We start from the raw sequence: 16,612 nt of genomic DNA on the forward strand, positions 1-16,612 counted from the left end.
CAACTGTCACACTGCAGGTCTTTAATCAAAGAAGGAACGAGAGAGAGAATGGTATCTAATGCTGATTTAAGCCTTTGCAAACACAACTCTACCCTAGTCGGCACCTTTGAAAGGCGGAGGGGTTTAGTTCTTTTTTAGACACACCACAGGAACTGGGAGTTGAAGCTGAATGTCTTGTTACAAAGTCATGGAGTACATTAACAGCTGTGCAGGAGTCTGATCCTTACATCCGAAAATGCCTGCTTCAAGTCAGATTAAGAATTTGTCTCAAACATCCTTAACTGTCTCCCTGTTGTTTGCAAAGAGGAAAGCTTAGAAAAAAGAAAATCAGTGTGACAGGATGGTTTAAAGAGGGTCACCCCACTCCCTCTGTGAATGCGGACATTATGCATATTAGTGTTTAAATACTCTGCAGCAAGTAAACTTACTTAGCAGGAAACAGTACTACCTCTTAAAGATACTAAAAGACAAAAGCAGAAACTGCCAGTCTTCCTGTTATACTTCCTGTTTAGGTTCTCCCTCTTTCAAAAAAAGATTCAAATATTTACCTAATAACTCATGCCAGTTAATGAGAATTCTTAAAAGGACATATAAAGGATGAGTACTCAATTTCCCCCAAATTTCTCATATACTGGCTACAGGTATGAGAATATATGTATAATATATATAGTATATACTATGTTATACATAGTATATTATATATACTATAGAGTGCTTATACTAATTAACATAAAAACCAGTGCTAACATTTATAGTAGCATCTTCAATTTTTTAAGCATTATGGAGAACTAACATTATTCAACAGTTAAGGAAAAGAGTAGAGCTAGCATCATCACACCAAGGAATTATTCACTTATTTTTGTGTTATCCTTTAGAGAATAAAATACTTCTGAATGGTAAAGCTCTCCTGTGGGTACAATGGCAAATAAAGAGAAGGTATTTAATTTTAACATAACATATATTACTTCACCATTTCCCCTATTTCTTACTATCTTTGGTACATTGACAAAAGCTGAGCTGTCCTATGGGGGGATAAAACAACCTTATTTAAAGTGAGCTAGTAACAATGATCAAAGGTGACTCTTAAGCTTCTTAATATATTTGGCTACTGGGGCACCTAAACCCCTGATAATGTGAAAAGAATTGCAATCCAGGGTTACAGATTTGTAACTTTTTGTGAATTTCCATCACTAGAGATAGCACAAGCCCCCAGAGATCAAACCTTGAAGCCAAGAGCCTGAAAGAGGAAGCAGCCTCATTGCAAAAGAGTGCTGTCACTTTGACAAAGGAGAAGATGGGAGGTGACAGGTCAACTGATGCCATCTTGCCACTGACGACAGGCTGCACTTGTACACAAATTGCCTTCTTTTCTCCTGCCCCTTCTCTTCATCCCCCTACTAGCAAACTCCAGTCCTTTGAGGTTATGAAAAAAGTTAAAGGAAAAAGATACTGTGCAGTAACAGTTCACTCTTGTTGAAGAGTGAACATGAAATGAAGAGTTCTACTTGCTAGAAGTCAGATCACAAGATATGATCTAGTCTGTTACCTGAAGCATACTTCTCCGCGCTTCAGTCTGTAAAATAAGGAGGCTGGTGCGAGACTTTTTTAAAGGTCAGGTCCCAGTTTCTAAATTCAGTCTTACATCATTTCATTCTTGTCTGTTTGTATTACCTCGTCAATGCGATCAGTGGTGTATTCACTGCTCTGCCCTTAAGTCAGTGGTACTAGGGGGTGGATGGAAAGGGGGATCTCCACTTTATACTGGTCTTCCAATTAAAAAGTTTGTTTGAAGAAAAGAGTCCACATTTTAAAAACAAGATAAAAAACAACAGAAACATCTGAAATCATCCAAACAGATCATAAAAATTTTCAAGGTAAAGACTATGTGGCTTTGGTTCTTCTGGGTGCTTGTTAGTACCTAGCAGAATGCTGATTACAGAAGCCACTCAATAATATTTGGCCAAATTATACTGAACTTTCAAGGAGATTTTCTTTTGTTGATGCCAACCAGTGTCCAAGCGAGCAGTGATAAGTAAGATAGATATGGTTCTATTTTAAGCCTTGCTGCCATATGTAGGATAATGATAAGCATTCTGCCCTCTTTAACCTTAATTTTTTTGAATTATAAAACAAGGCTGGGTTTCCCTGGTGGCGCAGTGGTTGAGAGTCCGCCTGCCGATGCAGGGGACGCAGGTTCGTGCCCCGGTCCGGGAAGATCCCACATGCCGCGGAGCAGCTAGGCCCATGAGCCATGGCTGCTGAGCCTGCGCGTCCTGAGCCTGTGCTCCGCAGTGGGAGAGGCCACAACAGTGAGAGGCCCGCGTACCACAAAAAAAAAAAAAAAAAAAAAAACCCAAAAAAAAACAAGGCTAAGCATAAAGTTAACGCTTAAATATGTGACTATTCTAGAAACGATTTGCAAGACTCTTTTTTCCCCTAGAAAATTATGAATTTATTATTCCAAAATTAAGTATCATTTCTACATTTTACACTATTTATTTGTAAAGTAATAGTTCACGATTTGCTAGACTCTTTGCATCTTTTCCAGTTTGCCCATTTTCTGTCCATTCTTCATTTGGGCAGGAGAAATGAAGAGAAAACACAATTCTGGTGGCAGGTTTTGTGGAAAAATTTATCTGAGTGATGACCAAATCTAGTATCTGCTAAAAGAAAGAGATCTTATTTACAAAACTCAGTAAAGTACATTGGCTCTATTTCTACCAGCCCACTTACCTAAGAAGCTTGTCTGCGTTTGTGCTGGCGGCGGGGGTGTGGGTGGCGTGGTGCGTGCACTTTTACAACGATACCCTTGGCGTCCAGTGCTTGTTTATTCCCATACTTCTAAGTACGTACGTACCTGTGTATATGTGTCTAACACACACACACATATATAGTGATTCCTGTGCAAGAATTCCGTAACTGATTTCCCTTTTTTTTTTTTCTTCTTACTTTGCTGGAGTTTGGGTGGGTGAATAGAGTGTAGGGGAGTGCGAGGCAGAAAGTTTTTCCCCACTAATTTGAAATGGAATCTTTTGGTTTAGCACCAGGAATTGGTATAAGAAAGTTAATGCCTTTTATTACCCCTTTCTTTCTAAAAATACATGAAAAAAATATTAGAAGAATAGTTATCTCTACGTGGAATTATTACAGGTAATTTTTATTTCCTTATTTTTCCCAGATAAGGTACCTTACTCCTAGAAAAGGGAGATAATATCTACCATACACGGTTGCAGAAAGGATTAAATGAGATTCTATATGGAAAGTTCTTAGCCTATAGTAAAAACTCAATTGGTGGTATCACCTCTTATTGTTATTTTCCTTGCTGTTAGTCTTCTTCAAATATTAGGCTATTTGAGCCAGCATCTCTGAACTTATTTCCACCTGTCCCCATCATTTAATTAGTTTCCTGGTGTGTGCAGGTTGTGCCTGGAGCCTACTGAGGGCCTGCTGAGGTGGCCACACAGAAGCGCCCACGAGAGTACTTACCCTGCTCTTCTTACTGCTGGACATTTTATTCTTGATGTAGCTGAACGTACGACTGACTTTTGTTCCACTCTTCCCTTCAAAGTCTTTCTTGGAGGGGCTTTGTGGCAGGAAATTAAAGTTCTCTTCTGTTATACTAAAGAGAAAAAATAAGAGTTTTTAAAAAGATTACAGAAGTTGAGTTTTAAAAATTACAACGCTCTACATATAATTCTTTGTAACCATCGTCATGTATTAATTTTAGCTACAAGTCACAGCCAACTTATATACTCACATGAAAATGGGAAAAGGAATAAGAGGTGGACAGAGGCTGCTGAATGGTTTTATATAATAATATCTATCTGAGAACAGAGCACGCCAGAATGCTCATGTTCTAATGTCAAAGCTTGGCTAAGTTTTCTTATATCACTTATTAGTGTTTTACTAATGGGCTTTTGTGATCTGATGATAGAGTCTAAAGATCAATTATTCATTAATTATTTTATCTGAAATTTTAAAATCTAAGCACCCATTTATAAACTTCTTTGCATTAAATACGTGTTTGAAAAGAAACCCATATATGTGATGCAAACCAAGGAATTTTTATGACTGAATGGATATCCAAGTTCCCTAACAGCAGAGATCACACCTCTTTTTCAGTCCTCTGGCACACTGGACAATCAATATATGAATTCAGCTATGCACAATTTTAGGCAGGCAAAACGGTAGGCAAAACTGACACCTAGTGTAGAAAGATCCATTCTAGGAGTTTCACAGAGATCCAGATGCACTGACCTACTTGTTTAGGACACCTGTATTCTAAGTTCATCCATGATGGGCATGTCTGGACCCTAGGAAATTCACAAAGGTTGATTTCCTCAAAGAATGTTGGGCCCTTGTACACATAATAATTTGTATACATATACAATTATGTACAGTTGTATACATAATCTATTATATAGAAATATTCAAACTACTTTTCCTAGGTGTTCTCGAACAGTTATATTAGAAGTTTTCCATAGAAAGTAGTGTTTGCCTCAAGGGCCTCTGTGAGAGGGCAGACAGGCAGAACCACAAGGGTCCTAGTCCGTAGCTAAAGTCTATTTATATATAAAATATTGTTTACAATATAAAGCAGTCTGTTACTAAGATAAAGGGGAAATGGTGTGAAAATCACCACTATAGAAAGAACGAAGAATAGGTAAACTATGACAGAAGTGCAAAGAAGAGCACTCATATTGAGAGAGTTCTGGATCACTGAGTCACAGCTGACGCCTTTGTGAAAAGGAAGGCGACTTAAAAAACACTGTGGGGTAACAGTCAGAACCCCATTTATGCTTAAATTAGAATATTTAATCTCAAAAGCTTGAAAAGAGGAATACAAAAATAAACAATGAGTCAAAGTAGCAATCTTTTGCCTGCTGTCAAGTAAAGAACCAATTCACTTATTTGGACAGAGGTGTGTACCATATCAATGTATACAAAAGAAAATAGCTTTAAAGCTTAAAATGGCTAAGAAGGCAGCAATACTGCATTAACACAAACACACACACACAAATTATGAAACAAAATGTTCTTAAGACTTAGGAATTATAAATTCCCATAAGCAAAGAGTACAAAGTTCATAAAGGTAAATATAAGTGTATCCTTATGTGAATAAATGCAAACAATAATCTTTATTATTCAGATGGTGTAAAGAATAAAGGTGGAAAACTATTCAAGACATTAATTAAAAAGGATATAGCTTTCATTAAAAAAACATTTCTGACCATTATTCCAAATTTATCAGTCAAGGAAGTAAGATTCCAATGAGCTCAATTGACTTAGTTTGCCTAAATGCCGTAAGACATTTCGGATTTCCTTTATTTCATCTTGGGAAAAGGAGTAACAAAATAAATATATAGTACCTCTCAGTCAGATTAGCATTGGTGTTGTGGAAGGGCCGTGAATCTAGAAAACAAGAACGGTAGAATAAAAGTTAGAACAAAAGGATTTTACCTGGATAACAGATAAAATGTTTAACGTTTTTACGACTGACACAGATAAAGCAAAAATAGCCTTTGAAAGCCAGTGTGGGATGCCTTCTCCTCATGAGGGTTTGGAAGAGGGAAAATTAAAAATGAAACCCTCAAATCAGAACTGGAAAATTGGCAGCAGTGGGGAGTGAATTTCCCATGTGGAAAAAAATTTTAATCCAGGATTCAAGTAACCAAACAAACCCCAAATCAACTTAAAAAAAAAAAAAAAAAAAAGCTCAAATGCACGTTTAATTCCTGTTCTCATGAAGGTACAGAGTCCATAGGCCATCTTTCTGAGATGATGTCAGGGGAGAAATATACAAAAGGAAATTAAATGTCATCCTGTATGCTGTTAATTTTGCTGTCATGTATTTCTATGCTAAAAATCTAGCTAATATAGGTCTGATATTTTCTTAAGCATTCCTAGAAATGGATTAGTGAACAGGAAAGAGCATCAGAGCTAGCCTATAAGGTCTAGGCCCTGCCACTAATTTGGGGTGAGATCTCTGGATTTCATTTCTTCATCTATGAAATAAAGAAGATAAAACAGATGCTAAGGTTCTTTCCAGGTTGATACTGATCAAATGAGTAGGCCAGATACATTTTTCCTCCTTCCACAACTATCAGACCGTAAACTAAAATGGGTCATTAAATCTAAGGCTAAGTCAGATAGGATAATAAGTAGAACAAATACAGAAGGAACAATACCATTATTTTACCTACGACATGTTAATCAAGGTTGAGCTACTTTAGGACTTAGATGAGAGAAAGGCCGCAATCACACAATGATTAATGGTTTCCAAGGTTTTAGGAGATCAGGTATAGAAACACTTTCGGTGTATGATTCCAGGTAGACAAAGGTTGCTCTGTATAACTACTGTTATAATGTGGACAAAGCACACCCTTTCTCCTTGAGGTTACTGTGAGTAAAACTTTAATTTGATAGAGATTTGAAAATGTTCCACTACCAGATTACCAGCATTTGGAACTCTTAAAAACTCCAAATTGTTCCAGATTCTGAATAGAAATGCAAAGTTGAAGTTATTACTAACATACAGCCAACAGGTGGCAATAATGCATGAGAAACTTAAAAATGAATTCTAAGTCTTCAAAAGATTGCCTTCTATAGTTTTTCCTTTTACGTATTTGGGGTTCTTCTTCTATTTCAGTTATAATGCATGGTAACAATAGCCAGAAGAAAGAGAAAGATGAAGAGTAAGATCCGGGATCTATCTTCCAGCCCTGCATGATCTAGGTGTGAAACCATCAGCATTTTAACATCAGAATGCCTTAATTTACTTAAACAAAAATCAAGAGTATGGTTTAGATTTAAAAATTTTTCCACTCTAGGAGCCCTGAATGATATAAACAGCATTAAATTCTCTCAGGCTGCCAGGATTCTGTTGTACACTTTATCAATTACCTAGTAAGTTACCACCCTAGTGATATGAACAAAGTAAAAATAAAACCCATAAAGAAAAACACCAACCAGCAGAGAGCATGGCTAAGAATAAGCTCCCAGAAGGTCTCTGTCAAATAAACTAAAAACAAATACGTGATTTGAATACTGGGAGAATCTATGACTCCTATAAGGATTTCCAACTTTTTGGCTGCTGAAAGGTATTTTAATTCATTTACTATGACCTCTGAGATATGGTTCTGAAAACAGTGATTAATCCACCAATGTTTCTAAAATCAATGCCCCTGAAATTCCTAAAGTGTCATCAACTTTTCAGGGCATCTAAGAATATGATATAACCAATGTTACTTCCATGATATGATTGTAGAAATCTGTCACTGAAGTTAGCCTATGAAGTACTGTTGCACGTAAACAGCATATTTCAGCTAGACCTTTTTTTTAGAAGGCATGAAATAACCTGCAGACCTAATATAACAACATTCCAGGACTGGAACTACTGGATGGACACAGTCAATATTTTTTAAAGTATGTTCCTTGGAACACTCGTCTCATGAGATGTTACACATCATCATGAACATACTGTAGTTACCTAGGTTAGTAAGTCTGGGAAACACCGCATACTGAATGCTGCCTTGGAAATTCACAATATACACATTAGCCTTTGAAACCTGCTTAGAACAGTTTCCTAAATTTATATGGCCAAGAACCAGCCCTTTCTTTTTCTTCCTTTTCCCCCTTCCCCATAATTCTCACTGTATTTTTGAGTTTAAGGAACACATTCTGAGGAATGCTGGATATTTGATTCAAAGGTTTCTTCAAGCTTCTATACTTTTATGATTACATCAGGTTGGACTAACTGAGCAACCAGTGCTGATTTACTGAATAACCAGTCATAATTTTACTAGTGGTAGAAGAAATACTACTGGGACCTTAGTTTTTTTTTTTTGCCGTGCTGACCTATTTCCCAGCATATTACAAATACTTTGAGATGAAACAGCTTTGAGAATTTCTGAACACTCAAAGTTGCAGACGGATTTTCACAACTTCCCTCCTATGACAACTGGTATAGACTGAATATCTTGTGTGCCTAAACCAAATGCCTTTTAATTGTGAGAAAATATTGAACATATAAGACCTTCATTTGTGCATAAGTCACTTTCCTTTAAGAACAATGCAAAATTGTCACCCTGAGCTTGATATTGCTTAAATATTAATATTTAAATATTGCTAAAACTTAGGATCAGCAAGTGGTAGGGAATTAGGATGCTTAATCATATGGATATTGTAATTGCCTGAGACTCATATGAGTTATATGAAATGAAAATAATTTATTATTTAACTTTATATTAGAAGTAGTTTTTCCATTAAAAATAGCAATCCTGGAATCATCTAGAAATCCTGCACAATTGAGAACAGTGATTTTCATGGGGGTGGGGGGACTCATTTCCTCTCCAAACTTACTAAAACTGATACCTTATAAAGTTTTTAAACTAGGTTATTATCAAGTAACAATATAATAATCTGAAACCTACAGTGTAGTAAAAGGATTGAAAAATAAAAGTTCAAAAGGAGAAAAGGTAGGGAAACAAATATCTAACTTCCACCCAATAATCCATGTGGTTTAATCTCAAAGAAAAGGTATTCTTAAATAAATGGTCTGGGGGAGTTCCCTGGTGGCCCAGTGGTTAGGATTCCAGGCTTTCACTGCCATGGCCGGGTTAAATCCCTGGTTGGGGAACTGAGATCCCACAAGCTGTGCAGCATGGCCAAGAAAACTCCAAAAACAAACAAAAAACTGACAAAGATTAAAAAAAAAAAAAAAAGAAAAAGAAATGGTCTGAAAGGTGAGAAGAAAAAAGTTTAACATTAGTTTTTAAGTATCACAAGTGGACATCTAGGTATCTGTCCCATGAGACAAAAAAAGCAAAATAATGAAAATGAAATTTACATGATCAAATGGAAAGTTTTGTGAAATTACTACTCAGCATTACAAAAGGTACAAGGTAGGATGGGAAGCCCTTATGCCTTTGAAGGTATCTCTGTTCTGAGAGGGTGTCTCAGGACCTGGAATCAGGTCACTAGATCTGTCAGCACTGGTAGTGTAGAGACGACAAAAACTTTGTTGTTTTATCCAAATTAATTTTCAAAGCAAAGCATGAAGACGAATGACTTAGAAATGATGACATGCAAGGGGAGAAAAGTCCCCAAATTTCTTAGTACCAAGCCTACAGCATTTTCAGCACTGGTCAGACACTGGAGAACAGCCATTGGACCCCAAAGTTGCTTACTTACTATGCAACTCTTCCTCCTCACAACTGGAATAAGAAGAGCCAAGAGAAAAGAGAGTTTTAGACTTAAGGAGGAGCGGAGAGATGCTGACGGAGAAGGAGATCCGCCTTGTTGGCTGCATCTGCTGCTGGGCTGAGGAGTGGGTGGACAGAAGATGTTAGAGCACGCAGATCATACCAGAACAGAGTGAAAGGCACCTCAGACCCACAGTGCCGAGAATAATGTCACTGGCCTGGATGATTCCAGGAGAGGCGTCTAGGTGGACAACGTAATGTACTCACATTTTCATCTTTATTTCTGAATATGGCAGAATTCTAAAGCAGCTTAAGAAAACTCTTCCAACAAATACGTACTTGTTAGATTATGAAAACATGAAGTATATTACTTTTCACAGTCATCATTTACAGCTGGAGTTTTTTTTCCTTCAAAGTAAGGAAACGCCTGGAGTGTCCCTCAGGATCCCGTACTTGGCTCTCTTCCCCCTCACCCCAAACCCCCTCATTCACTGTCTCCCCTTCGAGTACAATCTGCATGTGATATAGTGGTGACTCCACAACTTTCTATTTTCAAGCCAGGTCTCTCCTTTGAATTCAAGCCTCATTCATCTCACTGCCCACCTGTGGGTGGATATCCCACAGCAGCTCAAACTGAACAAGTGCATATATCAACTTACCCCCTTCCTCCTGACCTGTTCCTCCTCCTTTATTCCTTCCTTTGGTGAGTGGTACCTAACATCTAACTAATTATCCAGAACACAAACCTGGGTACCATCCTTGAATCCTCTTATCACATCACTCAGTCCTTCTGATTTTGCCTTCTAGAATTCTCTGAACATCAACTTTTCCCCTACTGCCAGTGCTCTACGGCCTGGTTCAGGCCACCAACTACTCTCACCAGAATCTTGCAATAGCCTTCTACTGATCTACCAGCCTCTCCTCCCCGACACTTTCTTCAGTGTGGTCTCTCTGAAGTGTTTGAATCAATTAATTAATCAATTTAATCAACTTAAATCGCTCCATTGCCCTCAGACAAGAAGCCCAAATTCCTCAGTCTAGCTTTCCACATACTAGTTCACCCAGCGAATTCCTAGACTCCTCTTGGTCTCGACTCTGGTATCACTTCTCCCCAGTAAGCCTTCTCTGGTGTCTCAAGTCGGAGGCTCCTAAACACCCAACGTTTCTTTCAGTTGCTGCATTTATCATCTTCTGTTACACTCAACTGTTCTCATGTCCATCAGCTTAAGTGTGGTGAGAAAAGGAACCGTGTCTGGAAGTTCATCCCTCTCCTTCCACTGTCCAGCCTGGTGCCTAGCAAAGAGTAGGTACTCAAATATTTATTGAATAAATATACAAATTAATAAATGAATTTCCTTTTGTCAGGCTTTCTAGAAGCTCAATAACCTAAATAAAATGAAGGAAAAAGCCCTGTACCTACCCAACACAAAAGCCACTCCACACCCCAGATAAATGCTAAGTGATGACAGACTGCAGGGTGCAGCCACTGCTCGTAACAGAGATCACCTGGCACAAATTCATGTACACTGGCTTTTTAGGCAGCGACGGTCGAGTACAAAAGTAAGATATCATTTTAATGTGTGTTCTAAAGTATTTCCAAATGTAAAGTAAATTTAGGAGATGAAAATGAGCTCTCTTATTACCCCAAATCTAAGAGTATCCCCTTCTTTTGTCACACGATCATGGATCATAAAGAGAAACCTACTTGTATGAATAAGGAGTATCTTCAACATATATGGAAAGAATATGTTCTGTTAACACAGGGATTCAATTTTATAACATACTCAACTTTAATGACTACATATATATTCCAGCCTTGCAATATAATCAAAAAGACCAATATAAAAAGTCTATTTGCCTGACTTAATTTTTGTTCTGACAAATTTGTCAAATGTTATCTTCTCCCAACAGAACTACCCTAAGAAAATAAATGTATTCCAATAAAGACTCATCCCACTGTCCAGTTAGAGAGAGAAACTAAGCACAGAAAGTAAAGATAAAATATCCTCATTAGCATCGATGCCTAACTTTCTATACGCCCACCCTGATCTTTGGTCACATGGATCATTTAGCTTTGAAGATCTGGTGCATTTTATATATGTAAATACCACACTTCAAGTTCTTAAGACCCACTTAGCTTTCGTAGTCTAATGCAAGCTATAAAATTACAAGCTAGTGTTGCCATCAAACATGCATAAGGAACTTGGTCAATTCACACACCATGAGTGAAGGTCTGAGAATGATTCCAAGCACAAGTGCCATTTGTGAACACCGTTCTTTGTGATAACAAACCCTGAAAAATGAAGGGCAAAATGAAATCTCATTAAGAAGCCCAGGAGGTTAAACTGTCTAATGGGTATCATTCTCTTTCTAATATTACCACCACTAATATGCTTAGCAGGGATACAACCAAATAGTTTACTGTTTCTAAGCATCTTCTGGGTGCAAGCAGTGAAAAGTTAAAAAATATAGTCTTGTTAAGGGATTGTCTGTAATAACTGAATTATTCCATATCTGCAAAAATAAAGTTTGTTTTTAAGCTCTACTGAGAAACCATCTGAGTCTCCTGGCAAGCTGTAAGTCTCCACTCAACCCTATGTTGGGAACACATTTCCTGGAGCGGTTCCTCTGAGGGCAGTCCTCCCCGGCATTTTCCCACACGACACACACAGCATCAGTGCTATTCTGATTCCCTAAAAAGATGAGCTGGCAAGATGCCTCTGTCATGTTGCCCCCACCAAGACAGCAAATCGAAGACATGGGCTAGGACAGCTTTCCTGCCCATTACGGTTCCTCAATCAGCTGTCGCCCATCTACTTTCCACCCCAGAGAATGACACAGAAATATTTTAGTTGTCGCCTTTATGTGGTATTGTCCTCTACATCAATGAATTTTTGAAACAGATTCCAGTTTGGGAATAATGCTGAGTTTGTCTGTTTTTCTAATCTGGCCAGTGACCCAATGATGGGATATTCCAGACAACAGCTCGGTGGACACACGTTTTCAGAAATGCTCAAATGGTAACAGCTATGAAAGGCTGTGGGAGAAGCAGCTAATTTCCTTCAAGGTAGAAGCTAGAACACAAGTAATAGCTGGGAAGTAGTGAGATAAGGCTGAGTTTAGGAAGTATTTTGTCCCTAGACAAGCACACTCATAAGACACAGCCACTTAAAGAAAATGAGGGACCACGTTCTAGTTTCTTCACCATTGCTTAGAGTCTGGTCAGAGAAAAACGGACCCTGGCACTGCCTGTACACTGTGAACTCATTCCATAAAGATAACAAATGCTTATCATAAGCCAGGAAACACGCTAATGTGAATTTTAAATAAATTCAACTTAAGCCCTATCATATTATTAGCTCTGTTTAATAGTTCAAGGACCCAAGGTCACAAAGCCACTAAGTGTGCTTACAATAAAGCATTAGTTAAAATATCTTAAGTGTACCACACACTTTAGGCTTTAAAACCACTGGGTAGGTTTTAATTATGATAGTTTCAGCAAGGACGACCATGGCCAAAGATGACTCATGCAGAGTATTTAAGGGATCTGGAATGAAGATTTGTGTCTGCGGCAAGTCGAGAACTACCCAGTTACCCTGAGACTTAAAGGCACAGCATGCAAGATACAAGTTTTAGCCTTCTGTTTAACAGCCAGAATTTTTACATCTGCAAAAAATTTATGTTTCTAGAGCAGAATAAAAAAATACAGTTGGGAAAATTAATTGTATATGGGGAGGACTAAGGAGAAATACTGTCATTAGAGTTGATGAGCCCTCCAATTATAGTATATGCTAACTTAGGGAAGTAAGTGGGGCTGGCTAATCATTCCAATCTGCATGAAATGTACATGACAAATCAGAATGAGGGTACTCTACTTTGATGAAAGGGTTGGACTCTTACTCCAAGCTCTACTCGTGACAGCAGTCAGCTACTGATCTCAGTACCCCTCAGTGAGCTGAGCCACAAGTCCCCAGCAACGAGATGTGCCAGAGTTCCTGGCGCTAGAGGACAGTGTTTCCTGGGGGTGACCCGCATCATTTAGAGTGCTGGTTAGCAACTGAAAGCACAGTCAAAAACCATCTTGTTTTTTGGAGGAAAAATAATGAAGTGTTTCATGTATGAGGCAAGAGAGTGTGTCACAGAACAATGGAAAAAGCTCTCTCTCCGGGCCACATTCTGTTGGTACTGGGCAGCTGTTGCTGCAGGAGCAGGCCCTTCACCAGGCCACGGGAGGAGGGGGTGCAGAGCTGGAACGCCTCACGGACTGTCTTTGGTTATCAAGTTCTAGTTTTCTGGGTTCAAAGCCACTATAAACTATCTTGTTATAATAATTTTCGTTCTATACCAGCAAAACCACTAACCCAAAGCCAAATCAAAACCAAACCAAACCAAACCAAACCAAGATCCAAACAAAAACAGGAACTGCTATTTCAGTCAAGTTCTGTGAGGTTGTACCTGTTATCTTGGGGAATAAGTCATTATTAGGCACCTTTAGTCCAACAGGCCAGACTGGTATTTGAAGTACTAATCATATGAAAATGAGGACGAAGTTAACAGAATTATCCATTATGCCTTAACTCCACCATGGAAATTAAGAAAATGAGGCCTCTAGTAAGTCAAAAATGGAGACAGAACATCCCATTAATGCAGGGCAGCTACTCCTGTCCTCAACTCTTTTAAGATGAGTTATATATCAGGGGACGCTGAAGAAACACCAGAAATACCAGGAGGGGTTATACCCTTTGCTTCAGCCTCCTGAATACATGATCTTTCAGCAAAGAATGTAATGTACCATACTCTCTTTGATGAGAATTTAAATCTTTATATCAAGATCCCACACTGCAACTACTCATGAAAAAGAAATCTATTTTTAAAATAAAACAAAAAAAGTGGGGTTTCCCAAAGAAACCTTTCTGTGGCAAACATCTGGATCCAATTCAAATATGTTTTCGAGCATCTTTAATTTGCAAACGCTCTGTGCCTGTGGATGCCCGACGTCTCTACTAACTTTCATAGTCATGGATCCTGAATCTGCATACAGCTCCAGTAATCATTTTTGGCTGTAATCCTTTTGGCATTTACTTAACTGACTAAAAATGTATCTCAGTCTCTCTCTGTCCTTCAAGAGCTTGACATTTTTAAAGAGCTCAGGAAACTAGTACTGGATAAAATGTGGATAATTGTACTGTGGTAATACAAGAAAATATCTTTGAGACACAAGAGCATTATATGTGTAACTTACTTTCGAATGTTTCAGAAAAATCCTTAAGGACAGAGATAAAGACAGGGAGCAAGATGGATAAAACAAGTGTTAAGATAACATTTGGAGGCTCCAGGTGAAGAATATGTGATTAAGTCTTTGTACTGTTTTTGCAACTATTTTAAAAAATAGTTATTTTTAACTAGAAAATAGTTATAAATAGTTAAAATATTTTTATTTATAAATAAAAAACAGTTATTTTTAACTGGAAATTATCTCAAAATAGAAAGTTTTTAAAAATGTTTGTCAGGTTTAGGCCTAAGAATACAATGAATTTAATGTGTAAAGGAGATTTTTATGTAGTAAAAGGAGGAAGATCCCCAAACTGAACTCTGTGTCACCTTTTTTGTAAATGATGAGCCATTCATTCAGAGGAACAGGCAGGCAAATGCTGTAAGGTAACGGCATAGGGTCTTAAAGTGGGAAAAAAAAAAAAAAAAAAAGAGAGAGAGAGAGGAAAAATGTTGAAAATATAATATATTTAATTTAAAAAAGTAGTATACTCACTGTCCAACCCAGGATGGCTGATGGTCATTAATGAGATGGATTTTGTCAATGGGGAAGAAATGGCTGATGTACAGTAATTAAATCCCTGTTGTTTAGATCTGTGACATGTCTGTGAAGGAAAAAAAGTAAACAGGTTCTGAGTACCTGCTCTCATATTTCTAGATAAGCACCGAATTTTACATTCTGACTCAGCCTAGGGAAATAAGGCAGTACACAAGAGGAATAAGAGCACAGGCTTTGTAGTCAGAAGTCTTCCCCGCCACAAAACAGCTGCTCAACTTCAGAGAAGCTACCTAGCTTTTCTGAGCCTTAGTGTTCTTATCGGCAAAATGGGGATAGTTAGAGTATCCATCCTTTACAGTTGTCTCGTAACCCTCATAATACCTAATGATGTTTCAAACTTCGTAAGTGCATAATAAAACATCTACTGAATGCATAATCAGATAAAAATAATTTCACTGGAAATACCAAAACTACATATAGTTCTTGCTCTTTGAAAATCTAAATATCACTTACAGATATAGTAGGATACCAGTAATATCATTCTTATTTTAAAGAGTTGGAAACAGAGATACAAGTAGAACGTGTTTTAAGATCACAAGCAAAGTTGCCTGTGCATCTGGACAGAAGCCTAAATCATTTTCACTTCCTATTCTAAGATTACACTGCTTCTACATGAACATGAGGGTGACTGGAATTTGACAACTGAACTCCCTCAGTAAATTCACAGCCACTTCAAGGCCATGTAATCCAACCCACTGCAGAAGTTCCTGCAACAAAACCCATGACAGTCAACTAGTGTTTATTAGTATGCTTCCAGTGATGATGGGATCCCTCTCCTTTTGCTTTGAGAGAGGCCATTCTAATTGGCAACTAACTTTAATTACCATAAATCTCTTCCCTTCATAGGAGGCTGAAATCTGTGCATATCGAAAGGGAAGCAATGAAAATCCGTTACCAGGGTGAACTCAATTGCGCCAAAGACTTCTGATTATTTAGAGTTTGTTCCATGGGTAACCATGGAGTCTGAGGCAAACAGCTGCTATGTTTTGAATACAACTGTGAGGTCTGAAAAATGACATCAGTGAAAGGCAGAGATCTTCAACAGGAAGTTGGCTGCAGGCAACTTGTGCACATCAGTGATACCAGCAGCTCAAATATCCACTCTGAGGTTACACACAAGATGGAAAACTATGGGTGGGCAGAGCCCCTGGGAGACTAAGCACACAAGGTGCTACACTGTCAACAACTTCAGCTAGGCAGACTCAATCAGAAAGGCCATTAGAAAGACATCACTTACTATAAAACAGGGTCACAGCTAAAATTCCTAGGAATGTCAGTTCAGGAAAGGTTATTACATAAACAATATTAAGAAAATTAAAATGTTCTCATTTCCTCATTAAAAGTCATCTACTTCAAAGACATGGAAAAAAACAGTGGGACTAACAGTCTGGAATTCTGAGTTTAATACTGTTCAGCTAATAGCCAGTTACAAGGCTTAGGCAAGTCACTTAAATGGGCTTGAAGTTCTCACACACCAAAGCTTGAGCAGAATAGGAAGGGATATATTGGCCCTAAGTCTATGATTCTGTTCACAAGCACACAATTTTTGGTATTTTATGTGGTCCTAACAAATGACTTC

The 16,612-nt window shown here is 38.0% G+C and overlaps 1 protein-coding gene across 9 annotated transcripts in view; it reads right to left on the reverse strand.

The window, feature by feature from the left end:
- The window catches only part of AKAP13 (A-kinase anchoring protein 13), a 337,951-nt gene that overhangs the window by 49,332 nt on the left and 272,007 nt on the right, over positions 1-16,612 (reverse strand). For all 9 annotated transcript variants that reach the window (XM_060005469.1, XM_060005473.1, XM_060005472.1 and 6 more), the window contains 3 exons: positions 14,971-15,079; positions 5,370-5,412; positions 3,487-3,619 (listed from right to left, as the gene is read on the reverse strand). In XM_060005469.1, the coding sequence (XP_059861452.1) occupies positions 3,487-3,619; positions 5,370-5,412; positions 14,971-15,079 (285 nt within the window). The remainder of the gene's footprint in view (positions 1-3,486; positions 3,620-5,369; positions 5,413-14,970; positions 15,080-16,612) is intronic.

The sequence above is a fragment of the Delphinus delphis genome, chromosome 2, assembly GCF_949987515.2.
Source record: "Delphinus delphis chromosome 2, mDelDel1.2, whole genome shotgun sequence".
Classification (NCBI taxonomy): domain Eukaryota; kingdom Metazoa; phylum Chordata; class Mammalia; order Artiodactyla; family Delphinidae; genus Delphinus; species Delphinus delphis.